The sequence below is a fragment of the Dendrobates tinctorius genome, unplaced genomic scaffold, assembly GCF_039654945.1.
Source record: "Dendrobates tinctorius isolate UK_male_01 unplaced genomic scaffold, ASM3965494v1 ptg000046l, whole genome shotgun sequence".
In the NCBI taxonomy this organism is placed as follows: Eukaryota; Metazoa; Chordata; class Amphibia; order Anura; family Dendrobatidae; genus Dendrobates; species Dendrobates tinctorius.
This window is the reverse complement of record NW_027361714.1, coordinates 16494307-16510366: the sequence shown is the minus strand read 5'-3', so window position 1 is coordinate 16510366 and position 16060 is coordinate 16494307. Positions and strand designations below refer to the sequence as shown.

The 16060-nt window shown below is 47.1% G+C and overlaps 1 protein-coding gene across 5 annotated transcripts in view; it reads right to left on the bottom strand.

Annotated features, from left to right (window-relative positions):
- Positions 1-2127: 2127 nt before the first annotated feature.
- LOC141089375 (uncharacterized) overlaps positions 2128-16060 on the bottom strand; it is a 132681-nt gene continuing 118748 nt past the window's right edge. For 3 of the 5 annotated variants that reach the window (XR_012232264.1, XR_012232265.1, XM_073575735.1), the window contains exon 13: positions 3177-3242. Coding sequence is in view for 2 of the 5 variants with exons in the window: in XM_073575733.1 (XP_073431834.1) it covers positions 2923-3242 (320 nt within the window). In the remaining 3 variants the exon portion in view is untranslated. Of the gene's footprint in view, positions 3243-16060 lie in introns of all 5 variants that reach the window. The other 2 variants (XM_073575733.1, XM_073575734.1) reach the window with 1 other exon arrangement.

Sequence of the window (16060 nt, the reverse complement as noted above, 5' to 3'; positions counted from 1 at the left end):
ATGGAATGGTCTGCGGGTGTCATGTGCTTTTGGAGAGCCCCTGATGTACCTAAACTATTGAAACTCCCCACAAGTGACCCCATTTTGGACACTAGACCCCCCCACGGAACTTATCTAGATGTGTGGTGAGCACTTTGAACCCCCAAGTGCTTCACAGAAGTTTATAACACTCGGACGTGAAAATAAAAAAATCATTTTTTTTCCACAAAAATGATATTTTTGCCCCCAATTTTTTATTTTCCTAAGGGTAACAGGAGAAATTGGACCCCAAAAATTGTTTTGCAATTTGTCCTGAGTAGGCTGATACCCTACATGTGGGGGTAAAACACTGTTTGGGTGCATAGCAGAGCTTGGAAGGGAAGGAGCACCATTTGACTTTTTCAACTCAGAATTGGCTGGAATTGAGATCAGACGCCATGTTGCATTTGGAGAGCCCCTGATGTGCCCAAACAGTGGAAACCCACAATTCTAACTCCAACCCGAACCCCAACACGCCCCTAACCCTAGCCCTAACCCTAGCCCTAGCCCAACACACCCTAGCCCTAACCCTAATGGAAAAATGGAAATAAATACATTTTTTTTATTTTATTATTTTTCCCTAACTAAGGGGGTGATAACGGGGGGTTTGATTTACTATTTATGGCGGTTTTTATGTTTGGCGGCTGTCGCACGCTAAAAGACGCTTTTTATTGTAAAAATAGTTTTTGCATCACCACATATTGAAAGCTATAATTTTTCCGTATTTTGACCCACCGAGTCATGTGAGGTCTTATTTTTTGCAGGACGAGTTGACGTTTTTATTGGTACCATTTTCGGGCACGTGGAATTTTTTGATCGCTTTTTATTCCGATTTTTGGGACGCAGAATGAACAAAAACCAGCGTTTCATGAATTTCTTTTGGGGGGGGTGCGTTTACACCGTTCCGCGTGCGGTAAAATTGATAAAGAGGTTTTATTCTTCACGTCAGTACGGTTACAGCGATACCTCATTTAGGTCGTTTTTTTATGTTTTTGTCGGTTTTATGCAATGAAAACTATTTTATATAAAAAATAATTATTTTTGCATCGCTTTATTCAGCGAGCTATAACTTTTTTATTTTTTCGCTGATTATGCTGTGTGGTGGCTCGTTTTTTGCGGAACAAGATGACGTTTTCAGCGGTACCATGGATATTTATATGCGTCTTTTTGATCGCGCGTTATTACACTTTGTTTGGCGGTATGATAATAAATCATTATTTTTTGCTTCGTTTTTTATTTTTATTTTTTAAGGGGTTCGCTAAAGGGGTTAACTAATGGGACAGTTTTATAGGGCAGGTCGTTACGGACGCGGCGATACCCAATATGTGTACTTTTATTGTTTTTTTTTTTATTATTTCCAAAAAATGGATTTATTGGGGGGAATATTTTTTTTTTTTTTTCCTAATATATTTGGCGATTTTTTTAAAATTATTTTTACACTTTTTTTTTTTTTTTTTTTTACACTTTATTAAATAGTCCCAGGTGGGACATCACTGTCCTGTGACAGATCGCTGATCTGTCACATCACAGATCACTGAGACAGATCAGCAATCTGTCACAGGCATTGAAGAAGACTTCCTCATGCCTGCGCTTTGCAGGCACTGAGGAAGCCAGCTTCCTCAGGCCCCCGAAGGCCCCCGTCGCCATCTTGGATTCGGGGGCCTGGAGGAAAGGAGCCCCCCGCAGCAGCGCTGCACATTGCGCTGCCGTGGGGGGCTCAGGGAAGCACGGAGGGAGCCCCCTCCCTACCGATGCTTCCCTTTAACCCCCGGTACACCGCGATCGTGTTTGATCGCGGTGTGCAAGGGGTTAACGTGTCGGGGGCGGTCCGTGACCGCCCGACACATTGTGCCGGGTGTCAAATGTGATAATCAGCTGACACCCGGCCGCGATCAGCGGCGCTCACCACGTGGGCGCCGCTGATCGCGGTAGACGTACTATCCCGTCCACGGTCATATGGGCCCGGGTACCGTGGACGGGATAGTACGTCGGATGTCAGGAAGGGGTTAAAAAGATCCAGTAACAATTGTTAACTACTCACGAAACCCCAGAGATTCTATCAAGTCTATTACCGAAAACATTAATATGAAAAAAAGAAAACACGAACAATATAATAAAACACTTTTATGGGCAGTGTGTCCAGAAAGCAACCACAGAATAGAGCCAGTAGAGCTACAGAATATGCATCACATGAGCAGTGATAAACAATAGTACCACAAGGACATTGCGTCCAGTGCATACTCTTATCTTATGTCTAAGCTCTTGCTGCAAACCTAAAAAGTCTTAAATGAACTAAGAAATCACATGAAAAACATCACTACTGGGTCATAAGGCATTGTAAAACATCCACTGGGACAAAGTTTACTGGGACAGATGGGAATACAGTAAAAATCTGATAATCATGCATGGACAGGATCAGACTGAATCCAGATTATCAGAACATTAAATGAAAAACAAGACAAGAAGTGAAAAAAATCAGCCAGCCAGCGCTTCCAGACATCAGCGTTTAGAGTTTTTGGCTCCTTCCCACCGCTCAACTCTTGCTATGCCAAGTCTTCTTCAGTTTCTTGCTGCTCGGCATGTTTCTTATATGCAGGACTTGGACACAAACGTTGGAGAACGTCTCACCCATGCTGTCTTCGGCACTCGACGGCATACTTCCAAACTGATGACACTAACACTGAAGGTACACCTTTATCTTGTTGCATATTTAAATAATTTAAATCTCAATTCTTTTTCAATTAAAAGTATCGCATGCCTTCAATAGGCCCAAAACTGTCTCTCTGGAAAGTTTAAAATCACTACTACTAGATACGGCTAAAAGAATTACACAGTGCCTACCATGGCACATATCGATTAGGGGTTATTTCCAATGTGTGTATAGTCACGTGTCATTAATGGAAGCTACGAGTCATACTCTTTCTTGGTGGCATCAGAAAACAGGCGATAATGGTGTCTCTGAGAATTATGCTTGTCATTGGGATGATTCCTTGTAGTATCTGTAGCAGTTGGATGTCCTGGTCTTTGGGAATTCTGAATGCACATCATGTAGTTAGCTAGACTGGTCAATACTGTTGATATTTCTGAAAGTTTCTGGAAAGACTGTTGCTCTACAGCGAGAACCTTCTCATTCAGCAGAGTGTTGTCGCGATGAATGCGCTTAAGCATGCGTCCCATTTTGGCACATGATATTTTGCATGTTTTATCTGTCTTCTTTGCAGAGCCTTTAAAATAAAAAGGACAAATACTATGATTGTAAGATCTGATGGTGTCATATGTATAAGAACAATGATATCAGGTCTTTTATAGGAGACATCAATGACTGCTGTATTTAACCATCAGAAAAACACTGTGCAGGCACGCTCCATTGTCTACCATTAGAGATGTCATTAACTGCTTTATGTAACCATCAATAAAAGGACTGTGCAGGCAGGCTCCATGATCTACCAGCAGAGATGTCCCCCCACTGCCGTATATAATAACCTAGCGTGCCCGCACATGCTTTCTGAGTATCTACGAGCAAAGAGGCCACCAACTGCTGTACACAACGTTCGGAAAATGAGTGCACTTCCACAGTCCATATCTACCATCGAAGAGGCCAATGACTGCTGTATGTAGCTCTCAGAAACGGACTGTGCGCTCTCCCTCCATTAAATCTACAGTATAAGTAGAGGCATCACTGATTGCTGTATTAAATTCTCAGAAATTAACTTTATTCCTCCCGGCAGCGTTCACGTTTAAGTCACGTATGGTGGCACCGACATGGGATCAGTCACCGCTGTGTCTAGAAAGCGATAGCTGTACCCGTTCACCCCGGGACTAACTGACAGCAGGCTCAGCATTAGAACCTGCTGTAAATCATTGCAGGGGGCGCGGGTACAGTTGCCGCTCTCAATATACAGAGTGGTGACTGAACAGGCGCCGATGCAACCCCCATGACTGGGCAGGTTCAGAACACTTTACCTGCCGATTAACAGCTTTTTTTTTCTCATTCAACAGAATGTCTTTAAAAGGTGATGATCACCTTTGGGGACAAATATTTATATTTTGAAATAAATGCATGCATTTTGGGATACAAAATATATATATATATATTTTTTTTTTTTTTTTTTTAAATTAACCGGGCTTCATATCAACATTTGCGCCATTTGACTATTACAGGCTCCCTTTCTCTGCACATTTAACTTCAATGTAGTCTGTGATCATAAATCAGCAGAGAGCAGCCCAGAAACAGCCATAAATGTAAAAAAATGACAAACTTTTCTGTTAGGCCACTGTTTCTCAAGCGCCAATTCTCACTGCTCCCCAACAGATCATGTTTCCAGGATTTCCCTAGATTTATACAGGTCAGAAAGCCTGCGGCAATTATGATACATAGGTAATTATTCAGTTACCTGTCAATACTAAGGAAATCCTGAAAACATGATCTGTTGGTGCCATGAAGACTGGGGTTCGGGAAACACGGTGTAAGAATGTCAGAATGAGCTCACAGACAGATTTGATAGACTTTTCTATGATCATTCCATATTTAGAAAGGTCTGATCAATGTCTGATTTACACGGGCTGTTCTATCTGAACTAACCCTTCTCAGATCTTTGCTAAGGGAAGCTGCAAGTGGTTGAACTTAAGTCCTGTAGCAGTATATGGCTGCACCCACGCTCAGACAGGCCATCGAGCAATTCTGGCACATGTCAGATAGGCCGGCCTGGCAGTGAACTGCATTGATCGAGACACTTAACAGTAACTGTGTCATCAGTGCACAGACCCATCAGCTCACTGCTCTGCCATGTACTCCGTTAGACCACGGGTACTTTGGCCTGTTACAGGTCGCTACAACGCAGGGGATATCGAGCTGCACGATTACATCATAGCATTGCGCCAGCCCACTGCTAGACACACTGGACAAGGAGCTGGAGGCTAAGGAATATTGGAAATAAAGATTAGGTGAGCATTCGCTTTTTTTTCTCCTATATTATAGGGTTTGAAAGCCAGGACTATCATAATATGTATAGGGGGGCTGTGGTGAGCCATAAATGTGTGGGGGGGGTCCATCATACTACATACAGGGAGAGAAGAGAACATAATTCCTTTGAGTTGTGGCAAAATCATACTGTGTAGAGGTGGAGACAGAGACCATCATAATGTATATAGGTGGCTGTGGGGGCCTGTATATACACAAGTACAATGCTCAGCATAAATGAGTACACCTCAACATATTTGTCAGAAAACCTTTAGTTTACATTCATAATCAATATTTTCTATGGGATAAAATATTACAAAATAGTCCCAAAAACACCCCAAAAAAGTAATTTAACAAAATCATTCAAGACCATGTTTCAAAAATGAGTAAATACAGTGAAAGTTTATATTTCAAAATTCTAATTAACAAGAAACTGACAACCCGGTAAGTCTAATGATTCATTAAACAGGTATCCAGCAGAAGTTGATTATAAAAAGGGTGTTACAAAGAAAACCTCTTCCTATTTCATGTAGTCTGTAGCACCACATGGAAGCGAAATGTCACTATGCCCATGCTCTGGGCTGGGACTGTAGGCAGAGTCTTATCTTTCTGCTGTAAAGGCCCTTTTACATTTAGCGATGCACCAGCGATCCAACCAGCGATCCGACCCGGTCAGGATCGCTGGTGCATCGCTAAATGATCGCTAGTGAGCTTTCATACAGAAAGATCTCACAGCGATGCAGCAGCGACGCAACGCACGATACTTACCATTCACACACAGCGATCCTGCGTCCTCCCGCCCGCCTCCATGCGTCGCTGGACGTCACAGCAGGAAGCCCAGCAGGAAGCGCCCGACGAGAAATGGAGCTGGACATTCTCGCGCGATCAGCGATGGACAGCGGGGGAGCCGGTCGCTGGTAAGTATCACACATAGCGATATCACTAGCAATATCGCTATAACGTCACAAAACCAGTGACGTTTTAGCGATATTGCTAGCGATATCGCTTAGTGTAAAACCCCCTTAAGCCAAAGAAATCAAGGAAAGACCTGTCCACAGGCTGCCCCGAAGGACAAACATGTTTCTCATCATAGAGAGACAGAGAAAGATAGACTATTTGTGCTTCAGGGCAGCCTGTTGCAGGTCTTTCCTTGGTTTCTCTGGCTTAGAGCAGGAAGATAAGACTGCCTACAGTCCTGCCCTGGAGCACAGGAATCTCATTAACTGAAACACTGATTACACAAGAACTACAAGACAGATTTCGTCACCTCAGGTATCATTTTAATCAGTTTAACACTGTCAACCTGATACTGTCTGTAGTTTGCTTAGCAAAATCCTGCTACTACTACTGTCCCATCATTGGCTAATGTGTCAATCACTGTCATTGTAGCAGGCATAGCCACACAGGATGTGCAAGTACAGAATGGGTTTTTTTTAATTCCGATATTTCTGTCCCATTGCGTTGAATGGGACTTCCGGTATCGGAATCGGCGATACCCGATACTTTTTGGGTATCGGCCGATCCAATCCGATCCCGATATTTCTCAATATCGGATGGTATCGCTCAACACTAGTCATGACATCTGGGTCTCCACTGCTGAGAGACTTCCTGTCATGCGCAGTGATGACCAGGAAGTCTCTTAGGTCAGTGTGCAACTCTGTGCAGTGCTGACAGCTTCTATAGCATGCAGATCTGCACAAAATTAGTATCCCATAGTGGGACAAAGTGTAAAACTAATAATCAATTTTTTTTTTTTAAAAACCTAAAAAAAAAATATTTTTAAAAATTATTAAAATTATCAATATTTATTCAATCAATAAATATTTAAATTGTAAAAAATCTACACAATAAAAGTACACATATTGAGTATCGCTGCGTCCTTAACGACCCGACCTATAAAACGGTCACGGTAGTTAACCCCTTTAGTGACCATTAAAAAAAAAAAAAAAAAAAAAACACATGGCAAAAAAACATTGCTTTATCATCATACTGCCGAACCAAAAAAGTGGAATAACACGCAATCAAAAAGACGGATATAAATAAACATGGTACCGCTGAAAGCGTCATCATGTCCCGCAAAAACAAGCCCCCATACAGCGTCATCAGCAAAAAAATAAAAAAGTTATAGCTCAAAACAAAGCGATGCAAAATTTTTTATATAAAATGGTTTTTATTGTATAAAAGCGCCAAACATGAAAAACAGGATTTTTGGGTTGCTTACCGTAAAATCTGTTTCTCGGAGCCTTCATTGGGGGACACAGAGACCATGGGTGTATGCTGTGCTGCCACTAGGAGGCTGACACTATGCACAAAAAAAGGTTAGCTCCTCCTCCGCAGTATACACCCCACCGACCGGAAGGGAATTCCTCAGTTAGTGAGAAAGCAGTAGGAGAAGAAACAGAATAGATTGAAAACAGAACAAACAACTCAACTGTAACCCATCAACCAAAGTAAGAACAGAAGTTGTAGAACATGGGAGGGTGCTGTGTCCCCCAATGAAGGCTCCGAGAAACAGATTTTACGGTAAGCAACCCAAAAATCCTGTTTTCTCGTTCGCCTTATTGGGGGACACAGAGACCATGGGACGTCCCAAAGCAGTCCCTGAGGTGGGAAACAAACTTCCATCAGGCCAGTGGACTCACCACTGCTGCCTGCAGAATCCTTCTACCTAGGCTGGCGTCCGCCGAAGCGTAGGTGTGGACCCTGTAGAATTTCACAAACGTGTGAACCGAAGACCAGGTTGCAGCTTTGCAAAGCTGCAGCGTGGAGGCTCTGTGGCGTACCGCCCAGGAAGCACCCACTGCCCGGGTAGAGTGCGCTCTGATCCCTGGAGGGGCTACTCGATGCTTAACCCGGTAGGCCTCCAAAATTGCCGATCTGATCCAGCGAGCAATAGTAGCTTTGGAAGCCGGGTGACCTTTCCGCGCCCCATCTGGAATGACGAAAAAAGAGTCTGTTTTTCGCAAGGAAGACGTCCTAGACAGATAGACTCATTGCCCTGACCAGATCCAGCTTGTTCAGGGACCGCTCCCGAGGGTGAGTTGGACTCGGACAGAAGGACGGCAGAACAATATCCTCATTGAGGTGAAAGGAGGACACCACCTTCGGAAGAAAAGAGGGCGGAGGCCGCAGAACTACCTTGTCCTGGTGAAGTACCAGGAAAGGAGAGCGGCAAGAAAGAGCCGACAATTCCGACACGCGCCGGATGGAGGTGATGGCCACCAGAAAGGCTACCTTCCAGGAGAGAAGGGAAAGGGAGACTTCTCTGAGAGGTTCAAAGGGAGAACCTTGCAGAACCTCAAGAACCAGATTAAGATCCCATGGATCTACGGGCGCTCGATACGGAGGGGCCGTGTGAGCCACGCCCTGAAGAAAGGTTTTGACCTGAGGGCGGGAGGCCAAAGTCTTCTGAAATAAAATGGAGAGTGCCGAAACTTGACCCTTCAAGGAACTGAGCGCAAGCCCCGCATCCAGCCCTGCCTGAAGAAACGCCAGAACGGAAGGGAGCGAAAAGCACATAGGCGCGATGTTATTGGCCTCACACCAAGTGAAATAGGCCTTCCAAGTACGGTAGTAAATTTTGGAAGATGATGGCTTCCTGGCTCGGATCATGGAATGAATTACTCGACCGGAGAATCCTGCCCTTTTCAAAACCTCGGTCTCAACAGCCACGCCGTTAAATTGAACGGCTGAGAATTGGGGTGGCAAATCGGACCTTGAGACAGCAGATCTGCCCTGTCTGGAAGCTTCCAGGGGGCGTCCGCGAGAAGGTTGACAATGTCCGCGAACCAAGACCTTCTGGGCCAATTCGGGGCGATGAGAATGACTGGAATTCCTTCTGCTTTGATCTTCAACAGCATGGGAAGAAGAGGCAGGGGAGGAAACAGGTAGGGGAGCTCGAACTGTGACCAAGGAATGGCAAGAGCGTCGGCGCCCACTGCGAGAGGATCTCGAGCTCTGGATACAAACTGTGGGACCTTCCTGTTGAGGCGAGAAGCTAGCAGATCTACGTCCGGGGTTCCCCAACGACTGCAGACCTGAAGAAATACCTCCGGGTGTAGGGACCACTCTCCTGCCGCGAGACCCTCGCGGCTGAGAAAGTCGGCGGCCCAGTTGTCTACGCCGGGAATGTGTACCGCGGAGATTGTCGGAATCGAAATCTCTGCCCACTGAAGGATCTTGGACACTTCTGCCAGGGCTGAGGCACTCCATGTCCCTCCTTGGCGGTTGACATATGCTACCGCTTTGGCGTTGTCTGTCTGAATCCGGACAGGCAGGCCCCCCGAGGAGTCTGTCCCAGTGGACGAGAGCCAGATGGATCGCTCGTATCTCTAGAACTTTGATCGGCAGAGCAGATTCTTGAGTCGACCAACGACCCTGAACAGTGTGATTGCGGTACACTGCACCCCAGCCGAGGAGGCTGGCATCCGTTGTTACAATCTGCCAATGAACAGGAAGAAAAGACCGCCCCAAGAGGATGAGAGGTGACGTCAACCACCAGTTGAGTGACCGCTTGATCCGGCATGAAAGACGAACAGGGCGATCCAAGGACAGAGCCGACCTGTTCCACCTCGACAGAATGGCATGTTGGATAGGTCTGGCGTGAAATTGGGCAAAGGGAACTGCCTCTATCGCCGCCACCATTTTTCCCAGGACCCTCATAGCTGTTCGGAGGGATGGAAATCGTGGGGTCTGCAGCGATCGCACAGCCTGCTGCAGGAAGAGAATCTTCTCTTGTGGGAGAAAGACCCTTGACCGACGAGTGTCGAACAGTAGGCCCAGAAACACAAGACGTTGAGTAGGGACCAGACAGGACTTTTTCCTGTTGATGATCCACCCGAAATCGGAAAGAGTGTCCAGGACGATCGTCAAACTTAGGCGCGCCTGCTGGAAAGAGGGAGCTTTGATCAGAATATCGGCGAGGTACAGAAAAAGAACGAGACCTCTGATCCTCAACAAGGCCATCAACGCAGCCACGATCTTCGTGAAGACTCTGGGAGCGGTGGCGAGACCGAAGGGCAGCGCGACGAACTGGTAATGTTCCTGGCGAACCGCAAAACGCAGGAACTTCTGACGAACTCTCTTGTTGAGCAGCTTGAGATCCAAGATGGATCGGACCGCCCCGTCTTTTTTCGGCACGACAAACAGGTTTGAATAAAACCCTGTAAACCGCTCCGATTCGGGAACGGGCACAATCACCCCGGGACTGAGGAGAGAGTCGATGGCCGTAAAGAACCCCGGGATCAAAGCTGGATCTTTTGGAGGACGGGATTCGAAGAAACGATCCCGTGGAAGAGAGATGAACTCTATCTTGTATCCTGACGATACAACCTCCCTGACCCAAGCGTCCTCTACCGAGGCCAGCCAGACGTCCTTGAAGAACAGGAGTCGACCTCCCAATTGGGAGGGACCCTCGGGAGTCCGAGGATAGTCATGTTGATGTGGGCCGACCCGATCCGGATCTGGATGGTCTGCCCCGCGAATAGTGGGAGCGTCAGGAGGGAGTGGGTCTGAAGGAAACTTTCTTCCTATCTTGGCGTGCCTGCGGTCTTTGCTGGTTGGAGGAGGTCTCCGCCGTATTGAAACGGCGGTAAGCCCGAAAGGGCCGAAACTGACGCCTCAGTGGGGGTCTGCGAGGTTTGGCCTGAGGCAGGAGAGAACTCGTGCCTCCGGTGGCGTCCTTAATAATTTGGTCCAATTGGGATCCAAAGAGGCGCCCTCCCTGAATAGGCAGATTAGTAAGAGACTTTTTAGAAGACAGGTCCGCCTGCCAGGCCTTGAGCCAAATTGTACGTCGGATTGCCACAACGTTACTTGACGCCTGGACTGCGCAGGATGCGGCATCCAAAGAAGCAGAAAGCAGATAATCCCCCGCATGGGAAATCTGATTGGCAAGATCGGCCAATCGATCTGGTTGTGCTTTCTCTAGGATGCCCTGACGAAGATCCTCTGCCCAAGTGGCTATGGCTTTTGCTGCCTAAAATGAAGCAAAAATTGGGCATACCGCCGTCGAAGCCGCTTCGAAGGCAGACTTCGCTAGGGATTCTATGATCCCATCATTAGAATCCCTAAGAGACGCCACGCCTGAAAGCGGGAGAACCGTGTTATTAGAAAGCCTGGACACGGCCGGATCGACCGAGGGAGAAGCAGACCAGTTGTCCGTGAGCTCTTTAGCAAACGGGTACAGAACGCCGAGACGCTTCCCTCGTTGAAAGCGTCTGGTCAGATCCCCTCTTTCTCTGGTAAAAATCTTTCCAAACTCGGAATGTAAAGGGAATACCCTGGAGGGTGTTTCCTCCCGTCTGAACGAAACCTCCTGATTTGAGGATTTCGCAGGGGGGTCAGCAATGTCGAAGGTCTGGTGGATCGCTGCAATGAGGTTCTGCACAGTAACCCTCATGTTCGCATCCTGATCCGAATCCAGCTCTAAGATCCCCTCAGATGATCCGTCCGAGAGCGCTTCACCTGACTCGGGAGAGGAGGCCCGGGAGGGATGCTGCCGAGAAGGACTATGTGGTGACATGGGGCGAGGAGAGGAATCCGGCTGGGGATCCTGCCTGGGTCTTTTGCGACTATCGCTGGCCGACTCAGATGGAATCTCTCGGGACCTGCTGGACCCTGTAGAGGTGTCCAGGGGCAGCTTATCCAGGACGGCTACTAGGGTCTGAGACACCCTGGTGAGGTCTGCCACTGACTGTGATAGAGACGAGGCCCAGCCAGGCATGGGGGGGGGGATTCACTCTCGCCTGGGGCCCTAGATGGCTCCTGGTCGGCGTCAGGCTGAATAGGGTTGCTACAATCCAGGCAGAGGGAAGTGGACTGACCTGAGGGAAGTTTGCGATTGCAAGAAGAGCACGCAAAGTACTTAACTAAGGTGCAAGAGGAGGCAGGAGGACGAGAGCGGTCAGACTTAGAATTAGACATACTGACGGACAGTCACTGAGGCAGTGCCGGAAGGTTGGGGGACAGGAGGCAGAGGAGGGTGTCAGTCTGCAGTCGCAGAGCTACTCACGGTCCGGTGTCCTGTCGCAGCTTCCAGCAAATGAAGTGCACGGCTTGTCTGGGCTTGCAGGGGGCACGGCAGATAAGACAGCGTCCGGCCGACAGGCTGTGAAAATGGCGGCAGCCTGAGAACAGAGCAGGAAGCGCGCACTTCCCTGCAGAGACCGAGGAAGAAGATGGGCGGGGCTAACCTCATGCCGCTCATGCCGCTTACACCTAAAGAACATCTCTAGAATCCGCCCTTTTCTCACCATGGAAACAACAAAAACTCTCACTGTCGCCCTGATCCACTCCCGCCTAGACTACTGTAATGCTCTATTAATTGGCCTCCCTCTCACTCGACTCTCCCCTCTCCAGTCTATCCTTAATGCAGCAGCCAGGGTTGTCCATCTGGCTAATCGTTTCTCAGACGCGTCCGCTCTTCGCCAGTCGTTACACTGGCTGCCAACATCTCCTCCCTCATTTCTGTCTATCGGCCTAACCGACCGCTGCGCTCTGCAAATGACTTTCGACTAACCTCTGCCCTAATCCGTACCTCCCACTCCCGACTCCAAGACTTCTCCCGTGCTGCGCCAATCCTCTGGAATGCTCTACCCCAAAATATTAGGACCATCCACAATTTGCATAGTTTTAGGCGCTCGCTCAAAACACATTTGTTCAGAGCGGCCTATCACATTCAGTAATCAAAGTCATGTTTGTGTGTGTGTAGCCCATTCACTATCTCCATCTAACCCCCACCCCCTGAAGATGGCTGGACCGTCATTGTAAATACATCATTGTAAATACAAACCTGTGCTTTGTATCCCCCCCACCTCATTGTAGATTGTAAGCTCCACGAGCAGGGTCGTCTTATTTCGCTTTAGTTATTGTATTGTTAACGTTGTTACTTATGACTGTTGTGTTTGAAACTGTTCAACTGTAAAGCGCTGCGGAATATGTTGGTGCTATATAAATAAAGATTATTATTATTATTATTAACCGCCGATGTTAAAAATGGCGCCGTCCTATCCAGACTGGGGTGGGTGGAGACAGCGCCGCCTCGGGGAGACTTAGCGTGAGGGGAGAAGGCGGTGGGCAGGCTTAAAGCGGGCGGGAGGAAAGCCCGCCCGAGAAAGAAGGCGGGGGGCGTGGCCGCGACGCAGGACAAGGCCCAAGATGAAGCCGGGGCCTGGATTAGATGAGGCGGCCGCCTGTCAGCACGGGGCGGCGCGGAGGCCCCGCAGCACTGCCGCGGTGACCGCTCCTGAGGCTCGCTGGGGCCGGAAGGGAGAAACCCCCCCCCCCCTAGAAATGCACTGGGGGCAAGTTGCGGCAGAACAGGCCGAGAAGCCGGGGCCTGAATTAAATGCGGCGGCCGCCGGGAAGCGCGGGCGGCGCGGAGGCGTCGCAGTACCGCCAGTGACCTCTGGGGCTGCCGAGGAGAATGGGACACGGGCCTCATACTTACCCTCCGTCACTATAATAAAGGTACCTTCATCCAGTGTGTGTTGTCACGAAGAGTATCCGCGCCTCATCCAACCGACAGGCTCTGGTAGGCGAGTGGGTGGAAGGCGGGGGACGAGGACCATCTGGATCGCCTGACACACATCCGTGTACGGTCTCCTGGTCCTGCTGTAGAGACCTATGAGGATACGGGGTGGCAGTACACGCCGTACTCATAGTCTCTTTGTGGGAGTACAGTTGTGACTGTTCACACTGTATCCCTCCGGGAATCTGAAAAGGAACGACGCACAACGAGGTAGATATGGGTCTAATGAAAGACCCGTGTCCACCTCCTACTGACACTAAGCTAAACTGAGGAATTCCCTGCCGGTCGGTGGGGTGTATACTGCGGAGGAGGAGCTAACCTTTTTTTGTGCATAGTGGCAGCCTCCTAGTGGCAGCACAGCATACACCCATGGTCTCTGTGTCCCCCAATAAGGCGAACGAGAAAAAATTATATAAATGAGGTATCGCTGTAATCGTACTGACCCGAAGAATAAAACTGCTTTATCAATTTTACCACACGTGGAACGGTGTTAGGGCTAGGGTTAGAGGTGTGTTGGGGTTACGGTTGGAGTTAGAATTGGTGACAATTGTGGGGGTATCCACAGATTAGGCTCATCAGGGGCTCTCCAAACATGACACGGCGTTTGATCTCAATTCCAGCCAATTTTGCATTGAAAAGTCAAACGGCGCTCCTTCCCTTTCGAGCTCTGCCATGCGCCCAAACAGTGGTTTACCTCTACATATGGGGTATCTGCATACTCAGGACAAATTGCACAAGTTTTGGGGTCCAATTTCTTCTGTTACCCTTGGTAAAATAAAACAAAATTGGATCTGAAGTACATTTTTTGTGAAAAAAAAAAAAAAAGTTAAATGTTCATTTTTTTATTTTTTTTTTAGTCATTCCAAAAATTCCTGTGAAGCACCTGAAGGGTTAATAAACTTCTTGAATATGGTTTTGAGCACCTTAACCCTTTCGCGCCTGAGCCTGTTTTTGCCTTCGTGACCAGGCCAATTTTTTCAATTCTGACCAGTGTCACTTTATGAGGCCATAACTCTAGAACGCTTCAATGGATCCTACTGATTCTGACATTGTTTTCTCATGAGATATTGTACTTCAGGATAGTGGTAAAATTTCTTAGATATGAACTGCGCTTATATGTTAAAAAAAAAAAAAAATCGAAATTTGGCAAAAATTTTGAAAATTTTGCAATTTTCAAACTTTTAATTTTTATGCCCTTAAATCAGAGTGTGATATCGCACAAAATAGTTAATAAATAACATTTCCCACATGTCTACTTTACATCTGCACAATTTTGGAAACAATTTTTTTTTTTTTTTAGGAAGTTATAAGGGTTAAAAGTTGACCAGCGATTTCTCATTTTTACAACACCATTTTTTTTAGGGACCACCTCACATTTGAAGTGAGTTTGGGGGGTCAATATGACAGAAAATACCCAAAAGTGACACCATTCTAAAAACTGCACCTCTCAATGTACTCAAAACCACATTCAAGAAGTTTATTAACCCTTCAGGTGCTTCACATGAATGAATGGAATGTGGAAGGAAAAAATAAACATTTAACTTTTTTTCACAAACATTTTACTTCAGAACCATTTTTTTTTATTTTCACAAGTGTAAAAACAGAAAATGAACCACAAAATTTTTTGTGCAATTTCTCCCAAATACGCCGATACCCCGTATGTGGGGCTAAACCACTGTTTGAGCACATGGCAGAGCTCAGAAAGGAAGGAGTGCCGTTTGACTTTTTCAATGCAGAATTGGCTGGAATTGAGAGAGGACGCCATGTCGCATTTGGAGAGCCCCTAATGTGCCTAATCAGTGGAAACCCCCACAAGTGACCCCATTTTGGAAACTAGACCCCTTAAAGAACTTATCTAGATGTGTCGTGAGCACTTTGAACCCCCAAGTGCTTCACAGAAGTTTATAACGTAGAGCCATGAAAATAAAAAATCATTTTTGTTCCACAAACATGATCTTTTAGCCCCCAATTTTTTATTTTCACAAGGGTAACAGGAGAAATTGGACCCCAAAAGTTGTTGTCCAATTTGTCCTGAGTACACTGGTACCCCATATGTGGAAGAAAACTACTGTTTGGGCACACGGTGGGGATCGGAAGGGAAGTAGTGACGTTTTGGAATGCAGACACTGATGGAATGGTCTGCGGGTGTCATGTCGCGTTTGCAGAGCCCCTGATGTGCCTAAACAGTGGAAATCCTCCACAAGTGACCCCTTTTTGGAAACTAGACCCCCCCAAGGAACTTATCTAGATGTGTGGTGAGCACTTTGAACCCCCAAGTGTTTCACTAAAGTGTATAATGTTGAGCCGTGAAAATAAAAAAATCATTTTTTTTTCCACAAAAATGATCTTTTAGCTCCCAATTTTTATTTTCACAAGGGTAACAGGAGAAATTGGACCCTAAGAGTTGTTGTCCAATTTGTCCGGAGTACGCTGGTACCCCACATGTGGGGGGGGGACCACTGTTTGGGCACACGGTGGGGCTCGGAAGGGAAGTAGTGACGTTCTGGAATGCAGACTTTGATGGAATGGTCTGCAGGCGTCATGTTGCATTT